Genomic DNA, 18,773 nt, shown 5'->3' on the forward strand with positions numbered 1-18,773 from the left:
CAAATATGTAGCTAGTATTTTGATTTGTACTAGTTAGTGTAAACGGACAATTTCGATGTTACTCTAGGTTGTTTCTAAGCTACATCACATGTTTTATTTATTTAACTTTTTTCCCCACTCCTGTTCAGTTTGAAACGCACCCTGCAACGCGCCAGGTTGCAATATTATTTGCATGAACTTGAACATACCCCCAGTAAGCTGCGCGAACGCGCTCCAAAAACCCAAACAAACACCAGAACGCCTCTTCATCTAGAGGCACATAGCAGGAAGAAAGTATTTCAATGCTAATCATCGATGGAATATTACGTCTAAATATATTTGTTATCATATTTATTGAAGAACATCTTGCTTAACATAGCAGGTAGGTTTTGGCATCATCATATCAAATATAACAAGCTAACTAGCTAACATGCGAATCCCCGTGTGGGCTAAAGGTAGCCATTTTGAAACCGTCTTGTTCCAACGACGGTCTGTTTACCTCGATTTGCAGAAATGTGACAGCAATATTATAAACAATTTAAGTTACTCTGTTGAATAACTATATGGTATGTCTTTAACAGTAGTTTGGGACTGAGTAGTAGTTGTGCAAGCTAATGTAGCTAACTAACATTAGATATTTAGCTAGGTAGTTGACTTGCTAGCTTCTAACGTTGCTGTAGCTCGCTAACAACTTGGTGAACGTTACAAAAAGTTTAAAGGGATCTAACTAGCTAATTATTTAGCAGTGATCAACATTTTTGCTTTCTGAATCGAATCAAATCAGTTGTCAACTTGCTGTCAAGAATTTAGATCTTGTAGACAGACACCTGTTAAGACACTGCATTGCTTCAAGTCAAAAGTCACTCCAGTGTTTGTGAATTGGTGCATCACTGAATGTGTCCTTCACAACTGGCAGTGCTTCATCAATGACTCTCAGTCAATTTTACTTTGCAATTAGAGTAATAACTTGGTCCACTCAATACACCATGGAAGCCATTGGGCAGCATTCACCGTGCTATACAGGATGTTTATTGATTTGTCTTTAGGAAGTACTGCAGCCTCGGTCACTCATGATGACATGCTGTGGTTCGCAGGACTTAGCTAGCAGTTTAGAACACAGTCATTCGCTGTGCCTTATTTAGATTAGGAGCTGAGTGAGAGTGTTCAGGTCTAGAGTATTTTTAGACTGGTATACATATTTGATCAAAGCTTGCAGTTCTATAAGGGAGAAATCTCAGTATAACATGGCTTTGATTGTGTTTTTTTAGGACCATTGAAACATGCTTGCTTTCTATTTGTGGGTTTATCAAAGATGTTCTGGGAGCACGTTTCATCAAATTTGACATGCAATACCAACTTAGCTATCAAACTCCAGGCAGAATTCTGCCTTCTCTCAGCCATTAGCTTCACCAACAACTGCCTCATGAACTACAATCCCTACACTATTTTGACATTTAGAAACGTCAATAATCAACACTTGCGATATGGCTTTCAAAACATATGGCCCTTCTCTTTCATCAGCGAGAAAGAATCCTTCAATAAGAAAAGATACACTTACTGCAGGAGGTTTGCACAGATCCATACAGCTATGGGTGTCTCCATCCAACGAAGCTACACTTTTCCGAGTTATGCTTACACACAGGCGTTTGGCGCTGTAACATGGAGATATGGTAGTGTGGGAACACTAACCCTATCAAGGTGTATATCAATTGAACCTTTTTGTTTTTAGAAAATGTATTTCTAGCTGATATGATATGGTCCTTATGCTTCCGAAACCATACCGCAAGCGATGTATGTTAATGTTCAGACCGAGCGTCTGGGCTCTAAACAAAACTCCCCGCACAGATACTTATAGGCTTAGGCGATGGCCATATGCATTACAACCTTACCGGTCAGTGTGCCTGAGATTCAAAAGTATTTGTCAGTTTCTGAACTAATGCTATTTCTGTTTTCTTTTTGCAGGTTGGGTCTGCAGAAGTTGGGTTCGCAGAAGTTGGGTTCGCAGAAGTGCATGTGAATGCAACACTACAAGAGGACTGAAAATACTTGGATTAACTGCATAGCACCTGTCTTTTGTGTTGTGAAAAGCTCAGAATCTTCAACAAAATTATTCCGTTGACAAATTATCTGTGACATTCTCCATATGTTCCTACGCTTTCTTTTGCTTTGAAGGAAGACATTTGTGTTTGCATTTGAGGTTCCCTCGTTTATGGGAAAGTGTATTTTTATATTTCAACAAAGGAGTCCCAGGTGTGTTGTGACACAGGGCACTGTGCTTGTAAGAGATTGCTGTTATATCGTCTAAAAGCTCACTCATCTATGAAATCTGAACTATTGCACTCTCCTCCTGCAACCGCACAACCACGGATAATTCTACCGGCAGTTAACAGATACAGATATAATAAGACGGAAGAAGAAAGCAACAGGCCTAACCAGCCATTTAGGCACCATTGTCTTTAGCATGCACTGAAAAAAAGCATTATAATGCATTGTTCTGCGGTATCAAAATTTCACTGACCTCGATTGAAGATGTCAGAAATGTAACAGTGGATTCTACTGCCTTTACTGTCATGTGACTTTAATACTAGACACTTTTTTTCCCTTCAAACCTGGACAGCCTTTTCACCAGTTTAATGAGGTGAGCTGTGGTTTTCAGTGACCATTGGAATAAAAATACTTTCTCTGAATCGATTTATTTTCTGCATGTGTTTGGGTGGAGCTTAAAATGACTCTGTAAAAAGTAAGTCTTGGTCTAAGAGCTGGCACCCATAGTTGCAGGAGAAGAGCTAGAACCTCCTTCCACCCCTCTTCTGATGTCATTGTGGAACTGTCCTGTTCACACTGACCGGGATCAATACCCCAGAGCGTCAAATCTCACCAGACAACCTGCAGCTGCCTCACCCATTGGACAATTCACCTTCCAATCTACTGAGACCGCCAATCAGAACCTTCAGTTTCACAGCACAGATCAAGCTGACTCTGTGTCTCTGCCCCTGACAAAGAATCCTACCTGCTTCAGTAGAGTGATCAGGAAGAGTTGGGGGGGGTGGGGGTAACGGCGCTCCCCAAAAAACTCACACACAACTTCCCCAGCTCAAACCACGTGTTAAAATCGTTTGAGAAGTCCACAGCCATCAAATCCCCTCCAGGGTAACGAACCCTTGAATCAACCCCAGGCCTCTGGATCACCATTCCAGATCATCTCAGAACCCTGTGACCCGTCTCCCAACACTTCACCCTGGACGACAGGGTCTGCGTCTGGGGAAAGGGGCTGTTCTGTCCTGGAGGAGGAGGGCTTGGCAGTGGGGTGCTGCTCTCCATCACACACTCTGAGTCTAAGACCAGTGGTGTGTCTGTGAGCGGGCCAGAGAGAACAAGCCCACAGAGGAGGGAGAGACCGGGAGGAGGAGAGGACTTCAGAGCCAAAAACTCTGGGGTAATAATGATACGTTTTATGCAACAATGTGTTGTTTCTTTTGTCCCAAAGTCCAAGATTTCTCATTCATTTTTCTCTGTCAGATCTTTGCCATGAGGTTTGATGCCTCGATCCACTGACTGGAGACACTGGACCTAAATGGCGCAGCATGACTTTGTCCCTGCCTGGCTTAACTTCTCCACACCCCAGCCTGCCAAGGTGAGCTCCTGTGTGTGTGTACGTGCGGGCGTGCAGCCAGGGGCAGGCTGATCGGGGGCAGACTGACTGCCATCAGCACAGGGTTCAGGAAAGATACTGTGTGTACTAAGGGGAAACAGACAGGAGAAACGCAAGTAAGTGGCATTGAATCAGTGAATACTGTGTACCAGAGATATTTGTTCCTCAACGAGTGGCTATCTTCCTGGCTCTGTGATAGAAATGTGTTTTCTTAGTGTGGTAAGTGAAAGCACTAGAAAAGGAAAGATAAATGTGCAGAAGAGTGAAAGGCAGAAGAGCTCGGTGTGGTGTTGTCTTGCTGTTCGAGCTACTAGACACAGGGTTGAGATTCAGCTCTGTAGCTAAATTAGATCAGTGTTTTTGTACTCTAAACAAGAGCTTGGAGTAGACAGGGTGTAGCCTATACCAGGTGACTTTCAGGGTGTACCAGCCAAATTACTTGTCTGTGGTTTGGACACAGACCTCAACCTTGGTCAGTGGCAGTCCAGTAAGATCAATCTGATAGTGGTAACTAATGGACTACACCAAGTTATTACATAAACACCAAACCTAAGCTGCTTTTTTATTTATTTTATTTCACCTTTATTTAACCAGGTAGGCAAGTTGAGAACAAGTTCTCATTTACAATTGCGACCTGGCCAAGATAAAGCAAAGCAGTTCGACACATACAACAACACAGAGTTACACATGGAGTAAAACAAACATCAGTCAATAATACAGTAGAAAAATACATTTATATACAATGTGAGCAAATGAGGTGAGATACGGGAGGTAAAGGCAAAAAAAGGCCATGGTGGCGAGGTAAATACAATATAGCAAGTAAAACACTGGAATGGTAGATTTGCAGTGGAAGAATGTGCAAAGTAGAAATATAAATAATGGGGTCTACGTTACTGTATATTACATAGATATATGTATTATGTTTCTGTGTGATATTCTTCTGCTAATGAAATCAGATAAGATGTGTAGAGTTTGGTGTGGGAGAAGGCTTCCTGTTTCCCACCCCTGAAAGAGTGTGTGTGTGTGTGTGTGTGTGTGTGTGTGTGTGTGTGTGTGTGTGTGCGTGCGTGCGTGCGTGCGTGCGTGCGTGCGTGCGTGCGTGCGTGCGTGCGTGCGTGCGTGCGTGCGTGCGTGCGTGCGTGGAGATACTAGAGGACTAGAGTTATTATCTGGGAGCAGATGGATTTTACTTCACTGACTTTGTTTTGTGTCCAGTCCCCTGCAGCCAGCCTCGAGAAGCATGGCAACCCCCATCACCACCGGGACAGCCGTGCTGCTGTGAGCCGCCGGAGACACAACTCCTCCGATGGCTTCTTCAACAACGGGCCCCTGCACGCCCCCGCAGGTAACCCTGATGATCCTAACCCCCTGTGTGCTCCCAAAAACGTACTTTCACCTCTAGTATGTTGACAGCTCGCTTATAAGTGCAGTGTTTGTTTTGTGTTCCATAGTATTAACCTGTCTATGTTTCTGTCTGTAGGTGATGGGTGGCAGCAGCCTTCTCTCCTCCTAAGGCATGACTCTGTGGACTCTGGAGTGGCAAAGGGGGGGCATGGTGGCCTGGCAGGGGTTCCCTGCTGGAAGGAGGCTCCTCCCACATGGCACGGGGCACCAAGGGGGGTGCAGGACGTGCACCACCACCAGGGGCGCCACACCAAACGCACCGTGCCCGGAGGAGGGGACAGGGACAGACAGGGGGGGCACCGGCAGCGCAACGGCAACTTCCATCCCCGCAAGGGCGTCCCCGGGACCCCCTACCAGGACAAGTTCCCCAACGAGGAACGCAGCGGGGAGGACAAGCTGAAATTTGTGGAAGAGGACTTTGTGAGTAGTACTCTCATTCTCAAACCACTCTGAACACCTTCTTGTATCATTTTAAGCAAAGTTAGCAAAGGCATTACAGGAGCTACATGTAGAATTTTTGCTTTGTAATTTCAGAAAATGTCCATAAAATATCTGCAGTAATAGTTGAATGATGGTGTTTCACAATATTTTCACAATAAAATCATATTATGATAATGGAGCCTTCCCATGTTGTCAAATGGGAAAGCTGCACCCTCCCTCTCTTCTATCAGTGTCACTCAGAGGCATGGTCATCTCCTCACAAGCAGAATCAACAATGGCAGACTTGGACAGTAGAAATGGCTCTGCATTATGTGGTTTCAAAAATATTTTTGTTGTGCAAAACAAGCAATGTGTAGGGCAGGAGTGTTCAACTGCGAAAATATATATACAGTACCAATCAAAGTTGGGACAAACCTACTCATTCAATTTTTAAAAAACAATTTTCTACATTGTAGATTAATAGTGAAGAGATCAAAACTATGAAACATATGGAATCATGTAGTAACCAAAAAAGTGTTAAACAAATAAAAATGTATTTGAGATTCTTCAAAGTGGCTGCACTTTACCTTGATGGCAGCTTTGCACACTCTTGGCATTCTCTCAACCAGCTTCACCTAGAATGCTTTTCCAACAGTCTTGAAGGAGTTCCCACATATGCTAAGCACTTCTTGGCTGCTTTTCCTTCATTCTGCGGTCTAACTCATCCTAAACCATTTCAATTGGGTTGAGGTTGGGTAATTGTAGAGGCCAGGTCATCTGATGCAGCACTCCATCACTCTCCTTCTTGGTCAAATAGCCCTTGCACAGCCTGGAGGTGTGTTCGGTCATTGTCCTGTTGAAAAACAAATGATAGTCCCACTAAGCGCAAACCAGATGAGATGGCGTATCGCTGCTGTGGTAGCCATGCTGGTTAAGTGTGCCTTGAATTCTAAATAAATCACACAGTGTTACCAGCAAAGCACCCCGACATCATCACACCTCATCCTCCATGCTTCACGGTGTGAACCACACATACAGAGATGATCCATTCACCTACTCTGTGTCTCACAAATAATCGGTGGTTGGAAGCAAAAATCTCAAATTTAGACCAAAGGACAGATTTCCACCGGTCTACTGTCCATTGCTCATGTTTCTTGGCCCAAGCAAGTCTCTTTTTCTTATTGGTGTCCTTTAGTAGTGGTTTCTTTGCCGCAATTCGTCCATGAATGGCTGATTCACGCAGTCTGCTCTGAACAGTTGTTATGTGAAATGTCTGTTACTTGAAGTATTTATTTGTGCTGCAATCTGAGGTGCAGTTATTTGCCGATTTTTCAGGCTGGAAACTCTAATGAACTTATCCTCTGCAGCAGAGGTAACTCTGGGTCTTCCTTTCCTGTGGCGGTCCTCATGAGAGCCAGTTTCATCATAGTGCTTGATGGTTTTTGCGAATGCACTTGAAGAAACTTTAAAAGTTCTTGACATTTTCCGGATTCACTGACCTTCATTTCTTAAAGTAATGATGGACTGTCGTTTCTCTTTGCTTATTTGAGCTGTTCTTGCCACAATATGGACTTGGTCTTTTACCAAATGTGGCTGTCTTCTGTATATCACCCCTACCTTGTCACAACACAAGTGATTGGCTCAAACACATTAAGAAGGAAATATTTTCCACAAATTAACTTTTAACAAGGCACACCTGTTAATTGAAATGCATTCCAGGTGACTACCTCATGAAGCTGGTTGAGAGAATACCAAGCGTGTGCAAAGCTGTCATCAGGGCAAAAGGGTGGCTACTTTGAAGAATCTCAAATATAAAATATATTTTGATTTGTTCAGCACTTTTTTGGTTACTACATGATTCCATATGTATTATTTCATAGTTTAGATGTCTTCACTATTCTTTTTCAATGTAGAAAATGGTAAAAATAAAGAAAATCCCTGGAATGAGTAGGTGTGTCAAAACCTTTGAATAGTACTGTATATATACATTTTAATATATATATAATTTTTTTATTTATTTACAATGTTTTTATGAATATCGCTAGAAACAACAGAATAAATGAATAAGGAATTACATACCTACAGTATGAAAGAGAAGAATATCTTCTTTCTAATTATGTCAACTTTATTTCTCAACTCATAATATTGAGCAAATTACAGTCATTGCAGCAAATTTAACTCACTGGAGTCAATTACACTCACAGGAGAATCTCGCTTTGAAAAAGCACCCGCAAATAGGCTACCAGTGCGTCAAGTAGATGTGCAGGGGTACGAGGTAATTGAGGTAGCTATGTACATATAGGTAGGGGTAAAGTGACTAGGCAACAGGATAGATCATAGACTGAGCTGTAGCAGAAGTGTATGTGGAGCAGTACAGTGTATTCAGACCCCTTGATCTTTTCCATTTATTTTTTATTTTTATACATTTGCAAACATTTCTACAAACCTGTTTTCTCTTAGTCGTTATATGTTGTTGTGTGTAGATTGATAAGGATTTTTTTTTTTTTAATCCAATTTGATAAAGCTGTAACGTAACAAAATGTGGAAAAAGTCAAGGGGTCTGAATACTTTCCAAATGCACTGTAGCTGCAGCTTACAGTGTCTTCAGAAAGTATTCACACCCCTTAACTTTTCCCACATTTTGTTACGTTACAGCCTGATTTTAAAATATATTCAATTGAGATTTTGTGTCACTGGCCTACACACAATAACTCTATAATGTCAAAGTGCAATTCTGTTTTTAGAAATTAATAAAAAATGAAAATCTGACATTTCTTGATGCACTAAGTATTCAACCCATTTGTCATGGCAAGCCTAAATAAGTTCAGGAGTAAATATGTGCTTAACAAGTCACATAATAAGTTGCCTGGACTCACTCTGTGTACAATAATAGTGTTTAACATGATTTTTTGAATCACTACCTCATCTCTGTACCCCACACATACAATTATCTGTAAGGTCCCTCAATCGAGCAGTGAATTTCAACCACAAAGACCAGGGAGGTTTTCCAATGTTTCGCAAAGATGGGCACCTATTGGTAGATGGGTAAAAGAAGACATTGAATATCCCTTTGAGTATGGTGAAGTTAGTAATTACACTTTGGATGGTGTATCAATACCCCCAGTCACTACAAAGATACAGGTGTCCTAACTCATAAAAGGTCAATGGTAACTTTAAAACAGTTAGAGTTTAATGGCTGTAATAGAAGACAACTGAGGAAGGATCAACAACATTGTACTTACTCCACAATACTAACCTAAATGACAGTGAATGTGTATAACCTTCCTTTAACTAGGCAAGTCAGTTAAGAACAAATTCTTATTAACAATGACGGCCAAACCCGGACGACGCTGGGCCAGTTGTGCACCGCCCAATGGGACTCCCAATCACGGCTGGATGTGATACAGCCTGGATACGAACCAGGGACTGTAGTGACGCCTCTTGCACTGAGATGCAGTGCCTTAGACCGCTGCGCCACTAGGGAAAAGAAGGGAGCTTGTACAGAATACAAATATTCGAAAACATGCATCCTGTTTGCAACAAGGCACTAAAGTAAAAATGTGGCAAAGAAATTAAATTCATGTCCTGAATATAAAGTGTTTATGTTTGGGGCAAATCCAACACATCACTTAATATTTTCAAGCATGGTGGTGGCTGCATCATGTTACGGGTATGTATGCTTGTCATCGGTAAAAAATAAAGCTAAGCACAGGCAAAATCCTAGAGGAAAACCTGGTTCAGTCTGCTTTCCAAATACATATATAATACATATTTCAGCAGAACAATAACCTAAAACACAAGGCCAATATACACTAGAGTTGCTTAGCAAGACGACATTAAATGTTCTTGAGTTGCCTAGTTACAGTTTGTAATTTAATCGGCTTGAAAATCTATGGCAAGACTTGAAAATGGCTGCCTAGCAATGATCAACAACCAACTTGACAGAGCTTGAATAATAAAAAATAAAAAAAGTGAAAATATTGTACAATCCAGGTGTGCAAAGATTATTAATCCTTTTTGAATTCTGTCTGTAAAACAAATCATTTTAGAATAAGTCAAGGGGTATGAATACTTTCTGAAGGCACTGTATATGTGGTGAGTGTTGGTGTGAGTGAGTGGGTGGGTGGAGTCCAGTGTGTGCATAGAGTCGGTGAAAAAGAGGTAGTTAAAAAGGGGTCAATAGGCATAGTGACATTGAGACCTAGTGGGGAAATGTCTGGATTGGTACAGGTAAACATGGCAAATATACAGTATCTACAAACTTCAATATAATGAATAATAACAAATAATGTTAATGTTTTTTCTCCCAGCCCTCCCTTAACCCTGAAACAACTGGAAAGTCTGGGAACCAGACGAGGCCAGTGGCTCCTCACGCTGGAGTATGGGGTAATCACTAATTGATTGATTTCGACACTGATGTCAGAAAGCTGACATCAGTAACATCTTCAAAGTTCAGACCACTCCCTTGTCTCCATGTCGTTACCCTCTAACAAGTTGTTGGTTCCCTTATCTCCAGAGAACCCTCCTAGTGGCAAGCAGATGGTGTCTAAGATGCTGGTGATCAAGAAGGTTTCCAAAGAGGACCCAGGATGCACTGCGTTCTCTGCCAGCTTTGCCAGCTCCGGAGCCCCACCCATCAACAGCAGCAAAGCCCTGCCCACCATTGCCAGTTCCACCCACTCTGTCTACAAGAACCTGGTGCCCAAGCCTGCCCTGGTGACCACCAAGCCCCACCAGTGGAAGCCAGGTGGGAGAGACTCCATCAAGCCTGGCCTCCACTTGTCAGGACGAGACTCTGTCTTCACCAGTCCTGTGTCTGCAGCCAAACCCTATGCCTCTGCCACCCAGCTACAAAGCCACAACACCCCCAAAGAGGTGAGGGCAGCTCTGCAGACACCTAACACGCGTGAAAGGGTTCAGAGTGCATTCGGAATGTACTTTTTCCACTATTTGTTTTACTTAAAAGCCTTATTCTGAAATGGATTAAATTAGCATTCCTGTAACATTATTTTGTTGACATTTTATTTGATCTGAGAAATTAAGCTAATTGATCACCCACTTTATATGTACAGTGCATTCAGAAAGTATTCAGACTCCTTGACATTTTGTTACGTTACAGCCTTATTCTAAAATGTAGTAAATAGTTTTTCCCCTCATCAATCTACACACAATACTCCATAATGACAAATAAAAAACATGTTTTAAGAATTTTTTGCAAGTGTATTAAAAATAAATGAAGTAAATATGAATTTACATACGTATTCAAAACCTTTACTCAGTACTTTGTTGAAGCACCTTTGGCAGCGATTACAGCCTTCAGTCTTCTTGGGTATGACACTACAATCTTGGCACACCTGTAGTTGGAGAGTTTCTCCCATTCTTCTCTGCAGATCCTCTCAAGCTCTGTCAGGTTGGATGGGGAGCGTCGTTGCACAGCTATTTTCAGGTCTCTCCAGAGATGTTTGATCGGGTTCAAGTCCTGGCTCTGGCTGGGCCACTCAAGAACATTCAGAGACTTGTCCCGAAGCCACTCCTGCGTTCTTTTGGCGGTGTGCTTAGGGTCGTTGTCCTGTTGGAAGGCGAACCTTCACTCCAGTCTGAGATCCTGAGCGCTCTGGAGCAGGTTTTCATCAAGGATCTCTCCATTCATCTTTCCCTCGATCCTGACTAGTCTCCCAGTCCCTGCCGCTGAAAACCATCCCCCAAAACATGATGCTGCCACCATGCTTCACCGTAGGTATGGTGCCAGGTTTCCTCCATAAATGACGCTTGGCATCCAGGCAAAAGAGTTCAGTCTTGGTATCATCAGACCAGAGAATTTTGTTTCACGTATTCTGAGAGTCCTTTTGGCAAACTCCAAGCGGGCTGTAATGTGCCTTTTACTGAGGTGTGGCGTCCGTCAGTCCACTACCATAAAGGCCTGATTGGTGGAGTGCTGCAGAGATGGTTGTCCTTCTGGAAGTTTCTCCCATCTCCACAGAGGACCTCTGGAGCTTTGTCAGAGTGACCATCGGGTTCTTGGTCACCTCCCTGACCAAGGCCCTGATTGCTCAGTTTGGCCAGGCGGCCAGCTCTAGGAAGAGTCTTGGTGTATCCAAACTGATTCCATTTAAGAATGATGGAGACCACCGTGTTCTTGGGGACCTTCAATGCTGCAGAAATGTTATGGTACCCTTCCCCAGATCTGTGCGGCAACACAATCCTGTCTCGGAGCTCTATTGACAATTCCTTCGATCTCATGGCTTGGTTTTTGCTCTGACATGTATTGTCAACTGTGGGCTCTTATCTAGACAGGTGCGTGCCTTTCCAAATCATGTCCAATCAATTGAATGTACCACAGGTGGACTCCAAGTTGTAGAAACATCTCAAGGATGATCAATGGAAACAGGATGCACCTGAGCTCAATTTCGAGTCTCATAGCAAAGGGTCTGAATATTTATTTTAGTAAGGTATTTCCGTTTTTTATTTTTATGAAATTTGCAAACAATTCTATAAACATGTTTTCTCTTTGTCATTATGGGGTATTGTGTGTATATTGCTTAGAGGACATTTTTTATTTAATCCATTTTCGAATAAGGCTGTAACGTAACAAAATGTGGAAAAAGTGAATCAATCAATCAAATGTATTTATAAATCCCTTATTACATCAGCTGATGTCACAAAGTGCTATACAGAAGCCCAGCCTAAAACCCCAAACAGCAAGTAATGCAGGTGTAGATGCACTGTGGCTAGAAAGGCAGTAACCTGGAAAGAAACCTAGCGAGGAACCAGGCTCTGAGGGGTGGCCAGTCCTCTCCTGGCTGTGCCGGTTTGAGATTATAACAGTACATGGCCAAGATGTTCAAACGTTCATAGGTGACCAGCAGGGTCAAATAATAATAATAATAATCACAGTGGTTGTAGAGGGTGCAACAGGTCAGCACCTCAGGAGTAAATGTCAGTTGGCTTTTCATAGCCAAGCATTCAGAGTTAGAGTCAGTTGGTGCGGTGGAGAGAGGTAGTCGAAAACAGCAGGTCCAGGACAAGGTAGCACGTCCAGTGAACAGGTCAGGGTTCCATAGCCGCAGGCAGAACAGTTGAGACTGGAGCAGCAGCATGACCATGTGGACTGGGGACAGCCAGGTAGTCATGAGGCAAGGTCCCAGTGCTCAGGTCCTCCGGGAGGGAAAGAGAAAATAATTAGAGGAAGCATACTTAAATTCACACAGGACACTGGATAAGACAGGAGAAATACTCCAGATATAACAGACTGACCCTAGCCCCCCGACACATAAACTACTGCAGCATAAATACTGGAGGCTGAGACAGGAGGGGTTGAGAGACACTGTGGCCCCGTCCGACGATACCCCCGGACAGGGCCAACCAGGCAGGATATAACACCACCCACTTTGCCAAAGCATAGCCCCCATACCACTAGAGGGATATCTTCAAACCACCACCTTACTACCCTGAGACAAGGCTGAGTATATCCCACGAAGATCTCCATAACGGCACGAACCCGATGGGGGCGCCAACCCGTACAGGAAGATCACGTCAGTGACTAAACCCACTCAAGTGATGCACCCCTCCTAGGGGCGGCATGGAAGGGCACCAGTAAGCCAGTGACTCAGCCCCTGTAATAGGGTTAGAGGCAGAGAATCCCGATGGAGAGAGGGGAACCGGCCAGGCAGAGACAGCAAGGGCGGTTCGTCGCTCCAGTGGCTTTCCGTTCACCTTCACACTCCTGGGCCAGACTACACTCAATCATTGGACCTACTGAAGAGATGAGTCTTCAATAAAGACTTAAAGGTTGAGACCGAGTCTGCGTCTCTCACATGGATAGGCAGACCATTCCATAAAAATTGAGCTCTATAGGAGAAAGCCCTGCGTCCCTAAAAATTCTAGGGACATTAAGGAGGCCTGCGTCTTGTGACCGTAGCGTACGTGTAGGTATGTACGGCAGGACCAAATCGGAGAGACCGGTAGGAGCAAGCCCATGTAATGCTTTGTAGGTTAGCAGTAAAACCTTGAAATCATCCCTAGCCTTAACAGGAAGCCAGGGTAGAGAGGCTAGCATTGGAGTAATATGATCACATTTTTTGGTTCTAGTAAAGATTCTAGCAGCTGTGTTTAGCACTACCTGAAGTTTATTTAGTGCTTTATCTGGGTAGCCGGAAAGTAGAGCATTGCAGTAGTCTAATCTAGAAGTGACAAAAGCATGGATTCACTTTTCTGCATAATTTCTGGACAGAAAGTTTCAGATTTTTGCAATGTTACGTAGATGGAAAAAAGCTGTCCTTGAAATAGTCTTGATATTATCGTCAACAGAGAAAGTAGGTCCAGAGAGAGAGTTCTATGTCCAGAGTAACGCCTAGGTCCTTCACAGTTTTATTTGAGACGACTGTACAACCATCAAGATTGTCAGATGAAACAGAAGATCTTTGTTTCTTGGGACCTAGAACTAGCATCTCTGTTTTGTTCGAGTTTAAAAGTAAAACATTGGCTCCATCCACTTCCTTATGTCTGAAACACCGGCTTCCAGGAAGGGCAATTTTGGGGCTTCGCCATATTTCATCTAAATGTATAGCTGGGTATCGTCCGCATAGCAGTGAAATTTAACATTATGTTTCCGAATGGCATCACCAAAAGGTAAAATATATAGTGAAAACAATAGTGTTTCCGAATGGCATCACCAAAAGGTAAAATATATAGTGAAAACAATAGTGGTCCTAAAACGGAACCTTGAGGAACACCGGAACATAAAGTTGATTTGTCAGCGGACAAACCACCCACGGAGACAAACTGATATCGTTACGACAGATAAGATCTAAACCAGGCCAGAACTTTTCCATGTAGACCAATTTGGGTTTCCAATCTCTCCAAAAGAATGTGGTGATCGATTGCGTCAAAAGCAGCACTAAGGTCTAGGAGCACGAGGACAGATGCAGAGCCTTGGTCTGATGCCATTAAAAGGTAATTTACCACCTTCACGAGTGCAGTCGCAGTGCTATGATGGGGTCTAAAACCAGACGGAAGCGTTTTGTATACATTGTTTTTCTTCAGGAAGGCAGTGAGTTGCCACGCAACAGCTTTTTCAATTTTTTTTCAGAGGAATGGGAGATTCGATATAAGCCGATAGTTTTTTATGTTTTCTAGGTCAAGGTCTGGCTTTTTCAAGAGAGGCTTTATTACTGCCACTTTTAGTGAGTTTGGTACACATCTGGTGGATAGGGAGCCGTTTATTATGTTCAACATAGCAGGGCCAAGCACAGGAAGCAGCTCTTTCAGTAGTTTAGTTGGAATAGGGTCCAGTATGCAGCTTGAAGATTTAGAGGCCATGACTATTTTCATGAATGTGTCGAGATATAAGATTAAAAAACTTGAGTGTCTCCCTTAATCCTAGGTCCTGGCAGTGTTGTGCAGATTCAGGACAACTGAGCTATGGAGAAATACACAGATTTAAAGACGAATAATTTGCTTTCTAGTGATCTAGATCTTTTCGTCAAAGAAGTTAAAGAATTTATCACTGCTGAAGTGAAAGCCATCCTCTCTTGGGGAATGCTGCTTTTTAGTTAGCTTTGCGACAGTATCAAAAATACACTATGGATTGTTCTGGGGTCTGAATACTTTCCGAATACACTGTAGCAGGCTATACAAATCCAGTCCTGGAGACTGAAAGGGAGAAAAAGTTCACATAACTGTTAGAAGCCAGGGCTAAGCATTCTCTTCTCTCTCCACATCTGTGTTGTCAAGCAGCATCCCTACAGTACAACTCCTCCCATGGACATTGGCCCATCTTCGCGGCTAAAGCTGATGCGGCGCGTACCAGACCGGAAGAGTGACTTCCTGCGGACGCTGAAGGACGAGTGCACCGGAGACCTGACCTCCAGCAGCAGCCCTGCAACTCCTGGACAGGTACATAACCCCTCTAAAAAACATCAACGTGGGACAGAAAGGCCCTCCAAAACTTTAAAAATCTTACATTTAAACCAAGTGAAGGTACATTCACAGGCTGACTGAGGAAAATGAACCAGAGGCTCGGAACGTTACATGGTTCAGTTCATATGTAAGCAGAAGTGACCTGTTTTTATTAAGGTGTCTTTTCTTATGTGTGAAAGACTCCTCAGGGCGAGAGCAGCACCCCAGACCCCAAAGCCTACAGCCAGGGAGTCTGCCATGAGAATGGCCTGTCTCACTCCCTCTCTCTCAGCAATTCAGACACCGATCACCTGTCTAGCTCCCTAGAGGCAGAACACAGGTAGGACTGACACACACACACACACAACACACACACACACACCATTAGTCTACTAAGCAGTGTTTGCTGTTTTCTTGTAGATTACTGAAAGCCATGGGCTGGCAGGAATACCCAGAAAATGATGACAGCTTCCTGCCCCTGACAGAGGATGAGCTCAGAGAGTTCCAGACTAAAACAGAACAGGTACGAGTTTGTGGCAGTCTTACAATATCATCAATATGTTATGTGCATCTTCAATGACAGACTGTAATAAACTTCCTAGGAAGTGGCATGTTGTTGTACAGAATAAAAACGGGGTGTTTCGGTAACCGTCCGGAGGTAGTCAGGCACGGAATGTATCTTGATATCTTACAAGTGTAAAAAGATCTGGATGGTGAAACCATTTGAATCATCATTATAGCGCCCAGTAAAATGATTGACAAGACAGACTCAAGGCATAAATAATTGTCTAATTTTATGATATATAAAATATTATTTTGAAACAATCTCTCAAATACTTTTTATACATGGAGTGACCAGGAAATCTGGTCACAGTGGACTGATAAGACACATTTTAAAACCATGTGTAAAAGTAACAGAACTTGATCAGATAGTGAAAGCCACATGTTAGCGCAAGGTGTAAAAAAGGCTCCTGTGTATGTGTTGTAGCCAACACTCCCATATGCCGTATGGAAGAGTTGTCTAAAGCACATAGCATGAGAACCAGGTTAGTGTCTAGGTCCTTGTTTTGACTCGGGTGGTTCTTGTTCTTCCCAGCTGAAGAGAAACGGGGTCCTCCCCCGGGGGGCACGAGGCGTCACCCTCCACTTCACCCCCTGGAGGTGTGTGGCTGAGGCCCACCTAGAAGATGACGAGGGCTCAGAGTCTGAAACCAGCAGCAGCAGCAGCCAGACCTCGGACGACGATGACGTCGGCGACTGCATCAAAACCTGACGAAGTGGCTTTACGAAACAAACCCGACACACACACACACACACACACACCCCTCTTGTCTTCGTTTTCAGAACACCTGTTTCGTCTTGATCTTGCACAAGCTAAAACCAATCACATCCTAGTGGAGGGGGAAGTTTCAGCTTCCCCATGCGGAGGTCTTTTTCCCTGCGTTGCCTCCTTCACTGCACCTCCTCCCCCCTTCCCTTCCTCCTCGCTTTGTGGAACTGAGTGTTCGTCAAGAAAAGGGCAATGCACATCCGATTCTGCTTTAAACAGACTAACTCATCTCAGTGACACTGACGACATTAATGATATTAATAAAATTGGTTCCTGACATGGTGAGATGTTTCAATACAAATCCGGCCTTGCTTGGTGTTATGTGTTCTGATTGTTGTGTCTATGAACAAGTTGTTGGATTGTGTTAATGGTCAATCGCATCACATGGATTCAGTCACCCATAGATATGCTAACCCTTTCCTCAATACAGTGTTTACCATGCTGCTTACAGTACACAAACCTTCCAGGGTTCAAATCTGACTCAATGCCTGTGACACTCCTATCTTTCCCAGTTTCTCACCTGTCCCATAAATCAAATATGAAAAATGGAACAAACCATGCAGACTGCGATTACCACTGAAACAGGTGAAGTGCTCTATTCACTATCGCACACTAGAAATGTAAAGGTCGTTTCTGATTGAGCTGTCATTCAGCGTTTACCGTGAATGCAGTCTGCTAACGAGAGAACGTTGCCTTTTAAATGTCAAATCACGCTGTAACACTGAATTTTCCTACATGATCCGCCTCTGTTCCCTCTCAGCAAAGTGTTTGTCACCAGCCCAATCATCTGATCATGAGTTAATTCAACTGGGCAGGCCACTGAGCAAAGATATCTATTCCATAGTAAGTAACCTTGGCTTGTGCGAATCGCAACGTCTCATATGAGCACGAGCCTTTCTCCTGCTTCTGTAGCGTGAAGCAGCTTGATGTACAAGTACACCCCCTGAACAGGACACTAGTCTTATTGCAGGGCCTTACCTACAATCTATCTCCTTAATGCTGAGTGCCAAGAGAAGATGCATGTAATTCATAGCCATACATCTATTCCATAGGTATACAACATTCAATGTGTTCACAGTACACCACTGATCACTGCGTGGAGGAACTGAGGCATTCGTTTAAACTGTTTCAAGAGGTAGATATCTTCCTACCAAATTCCCATTTTAAGTTTCTTTACAATTCAAACAAAGATGATTCATTGATCAATTAGGTATTCTTAAGCACAACCAGGTACACCATAGGAACATAACATATTTCAACTTGATCTGCATTAGAAGGGTGTGATGGGACCAGTCACCAGGGATTAACTGGCTGCAGGGAGGAAGCATGAGAAAATCATCACAACACTCAATTCACTGACAATGACTTTGTCATTGCAATCACAAAGAGGCACATGCTATTGAATGTGGTGATCTATTTAGTGCATTTAAAATTGGTCTCGTAGTAGTACATGCAGGTATTCCATGATATTTACTGTCACTACCTGTGCAGTGGAAAATACAAACCTTTCAACCTCCATTTTGTTAACGTGAGTCCTGTTTCACCTTTTTGAAGTCACTCCTTTACTAAGCTGTCTTCTGGTTTCCGCTGTTAAACGGTACAAATAGGTGTGTGTGTGTGTGTGTGTGTAGATGCTAGGGGCCTTTTTTTCAGACCAGGTGTGAGATGTCGGAGACTGAGGGGCCGTTTCTATAGGTGGACCTGACTTGAATCTGAGTGAGGGGTAGGACGCATAGTCATAGAATATGTTGTTTTAAAACACAAACTAACCAATAAACCTGCCTAAAATCCAAAATTTTAGGCTTACCATAGATGCAAACGTCCCACCATTTTGAAAACTTCCACTCGGAGCTGGAAACGCTGAACCACCTGCCTGAATAAGCAACCAATGAAAGGTGAAATCAAACTTCATGCTAGCCGTATTGCATAAGCTCAAACCTCATTAAGAGAGCCTAAAAAGGTAAGGGGGCTGGAACTAGGTTAATCAATCTAGTTAGATCCCCCTCCATCTCAATCCCCTGCTCACCAGTGTCTCCTGCATCACAGCCTCTGCTTCAACAGCTGCATCGGGCCCCTTGGCTTTTAACACCC

General features: G+C 43.3%; 1 protein-coding gene across 2 annotated transcripts; it reads left to right on the top strand.

The window, feature by feature from the left end:
* The first annotated feature begins 187 nt into the window (after window positions 1–187).
* LOC129824217 (vasculin-like protein 1) lies at window positions 188–18,209 on the top strand. 2 transcript variants are annotated; one of them, XM_055883691.1, is made up of 11 exons: window positions 188–361; window positions 1,942–3,415; window positions 3,499–3,613; window positions 4,847–4,976; window positions 5,112–5,455; window positions 9,766–9,841; window positions 9,972–10,330; window positions 15,191–15,349; window positions 15,553–15,692; window positions 15,773–15,875; window positions 16,449–18,209. In XM_055883691.1, exons 3-11 carry the CDS (start codon window positions 3,554–3,556, stop codon window positions 16,623–16,625), a joined length of 1,548 nt encoding a protein of 515 aa, XP_055739666.1. In that variant the 5' UTR covers window positions 188–361; window positions 1,942–3,415; window positions 3,499–3,553; the 3' UTR covers window positions 16,626–18,209. The 2 variants fall into 2 exon arrangements, with proteins under 2 accessions (XP_055739666.1, XP_055739667.1); XM_055883692.1 differs by lacking the exon at window positions 188–361 and adding an exon at window positions 464–545.
* The last annotated feature ends 564 nt before the right edge of the window (window positions 18,210–18,773 follow it).

Source organism: Salvelinus fontinalis, chromosome 26 (genome assembly GCF_029448725.1).
Source record: "Salvelinus fontinalis isolate EN_2023a chromosome 26, ASM2944872v1, whole genome shotgun sequence".
NCBI classification, from domain to species: domain Eukaryota; kingdom Metazoa; phylum Chordata; class Actinopteri; order Salmoniformes; family Salmonidae; genus Salvelinus; species Salvelinus fontinalis.

Coding starts and splice junctions, on each gene's coding strand:
- LOC129824217 (XM_055883691.1), top strand. CDS start 3,554: ATGGCGCAGCATGACTTTGTCCCTGCCTGGCTTAACTTCTCCACACCC. Junction 4,977..5,111: donor GCCCCTGCACGCCCCCGCAG/GTAACCCTGATG, acceptor TTCTGTCTGTAG/GTGATGGGTGGCAGCAGCCT. Junction 15,876..16,448: donor TCCAGACTAAAACAGAACAG/GTACGAGTTTGT, acceptor TGTTCTTCCCAG/CTGAAGAGAAACGGGGTCCT.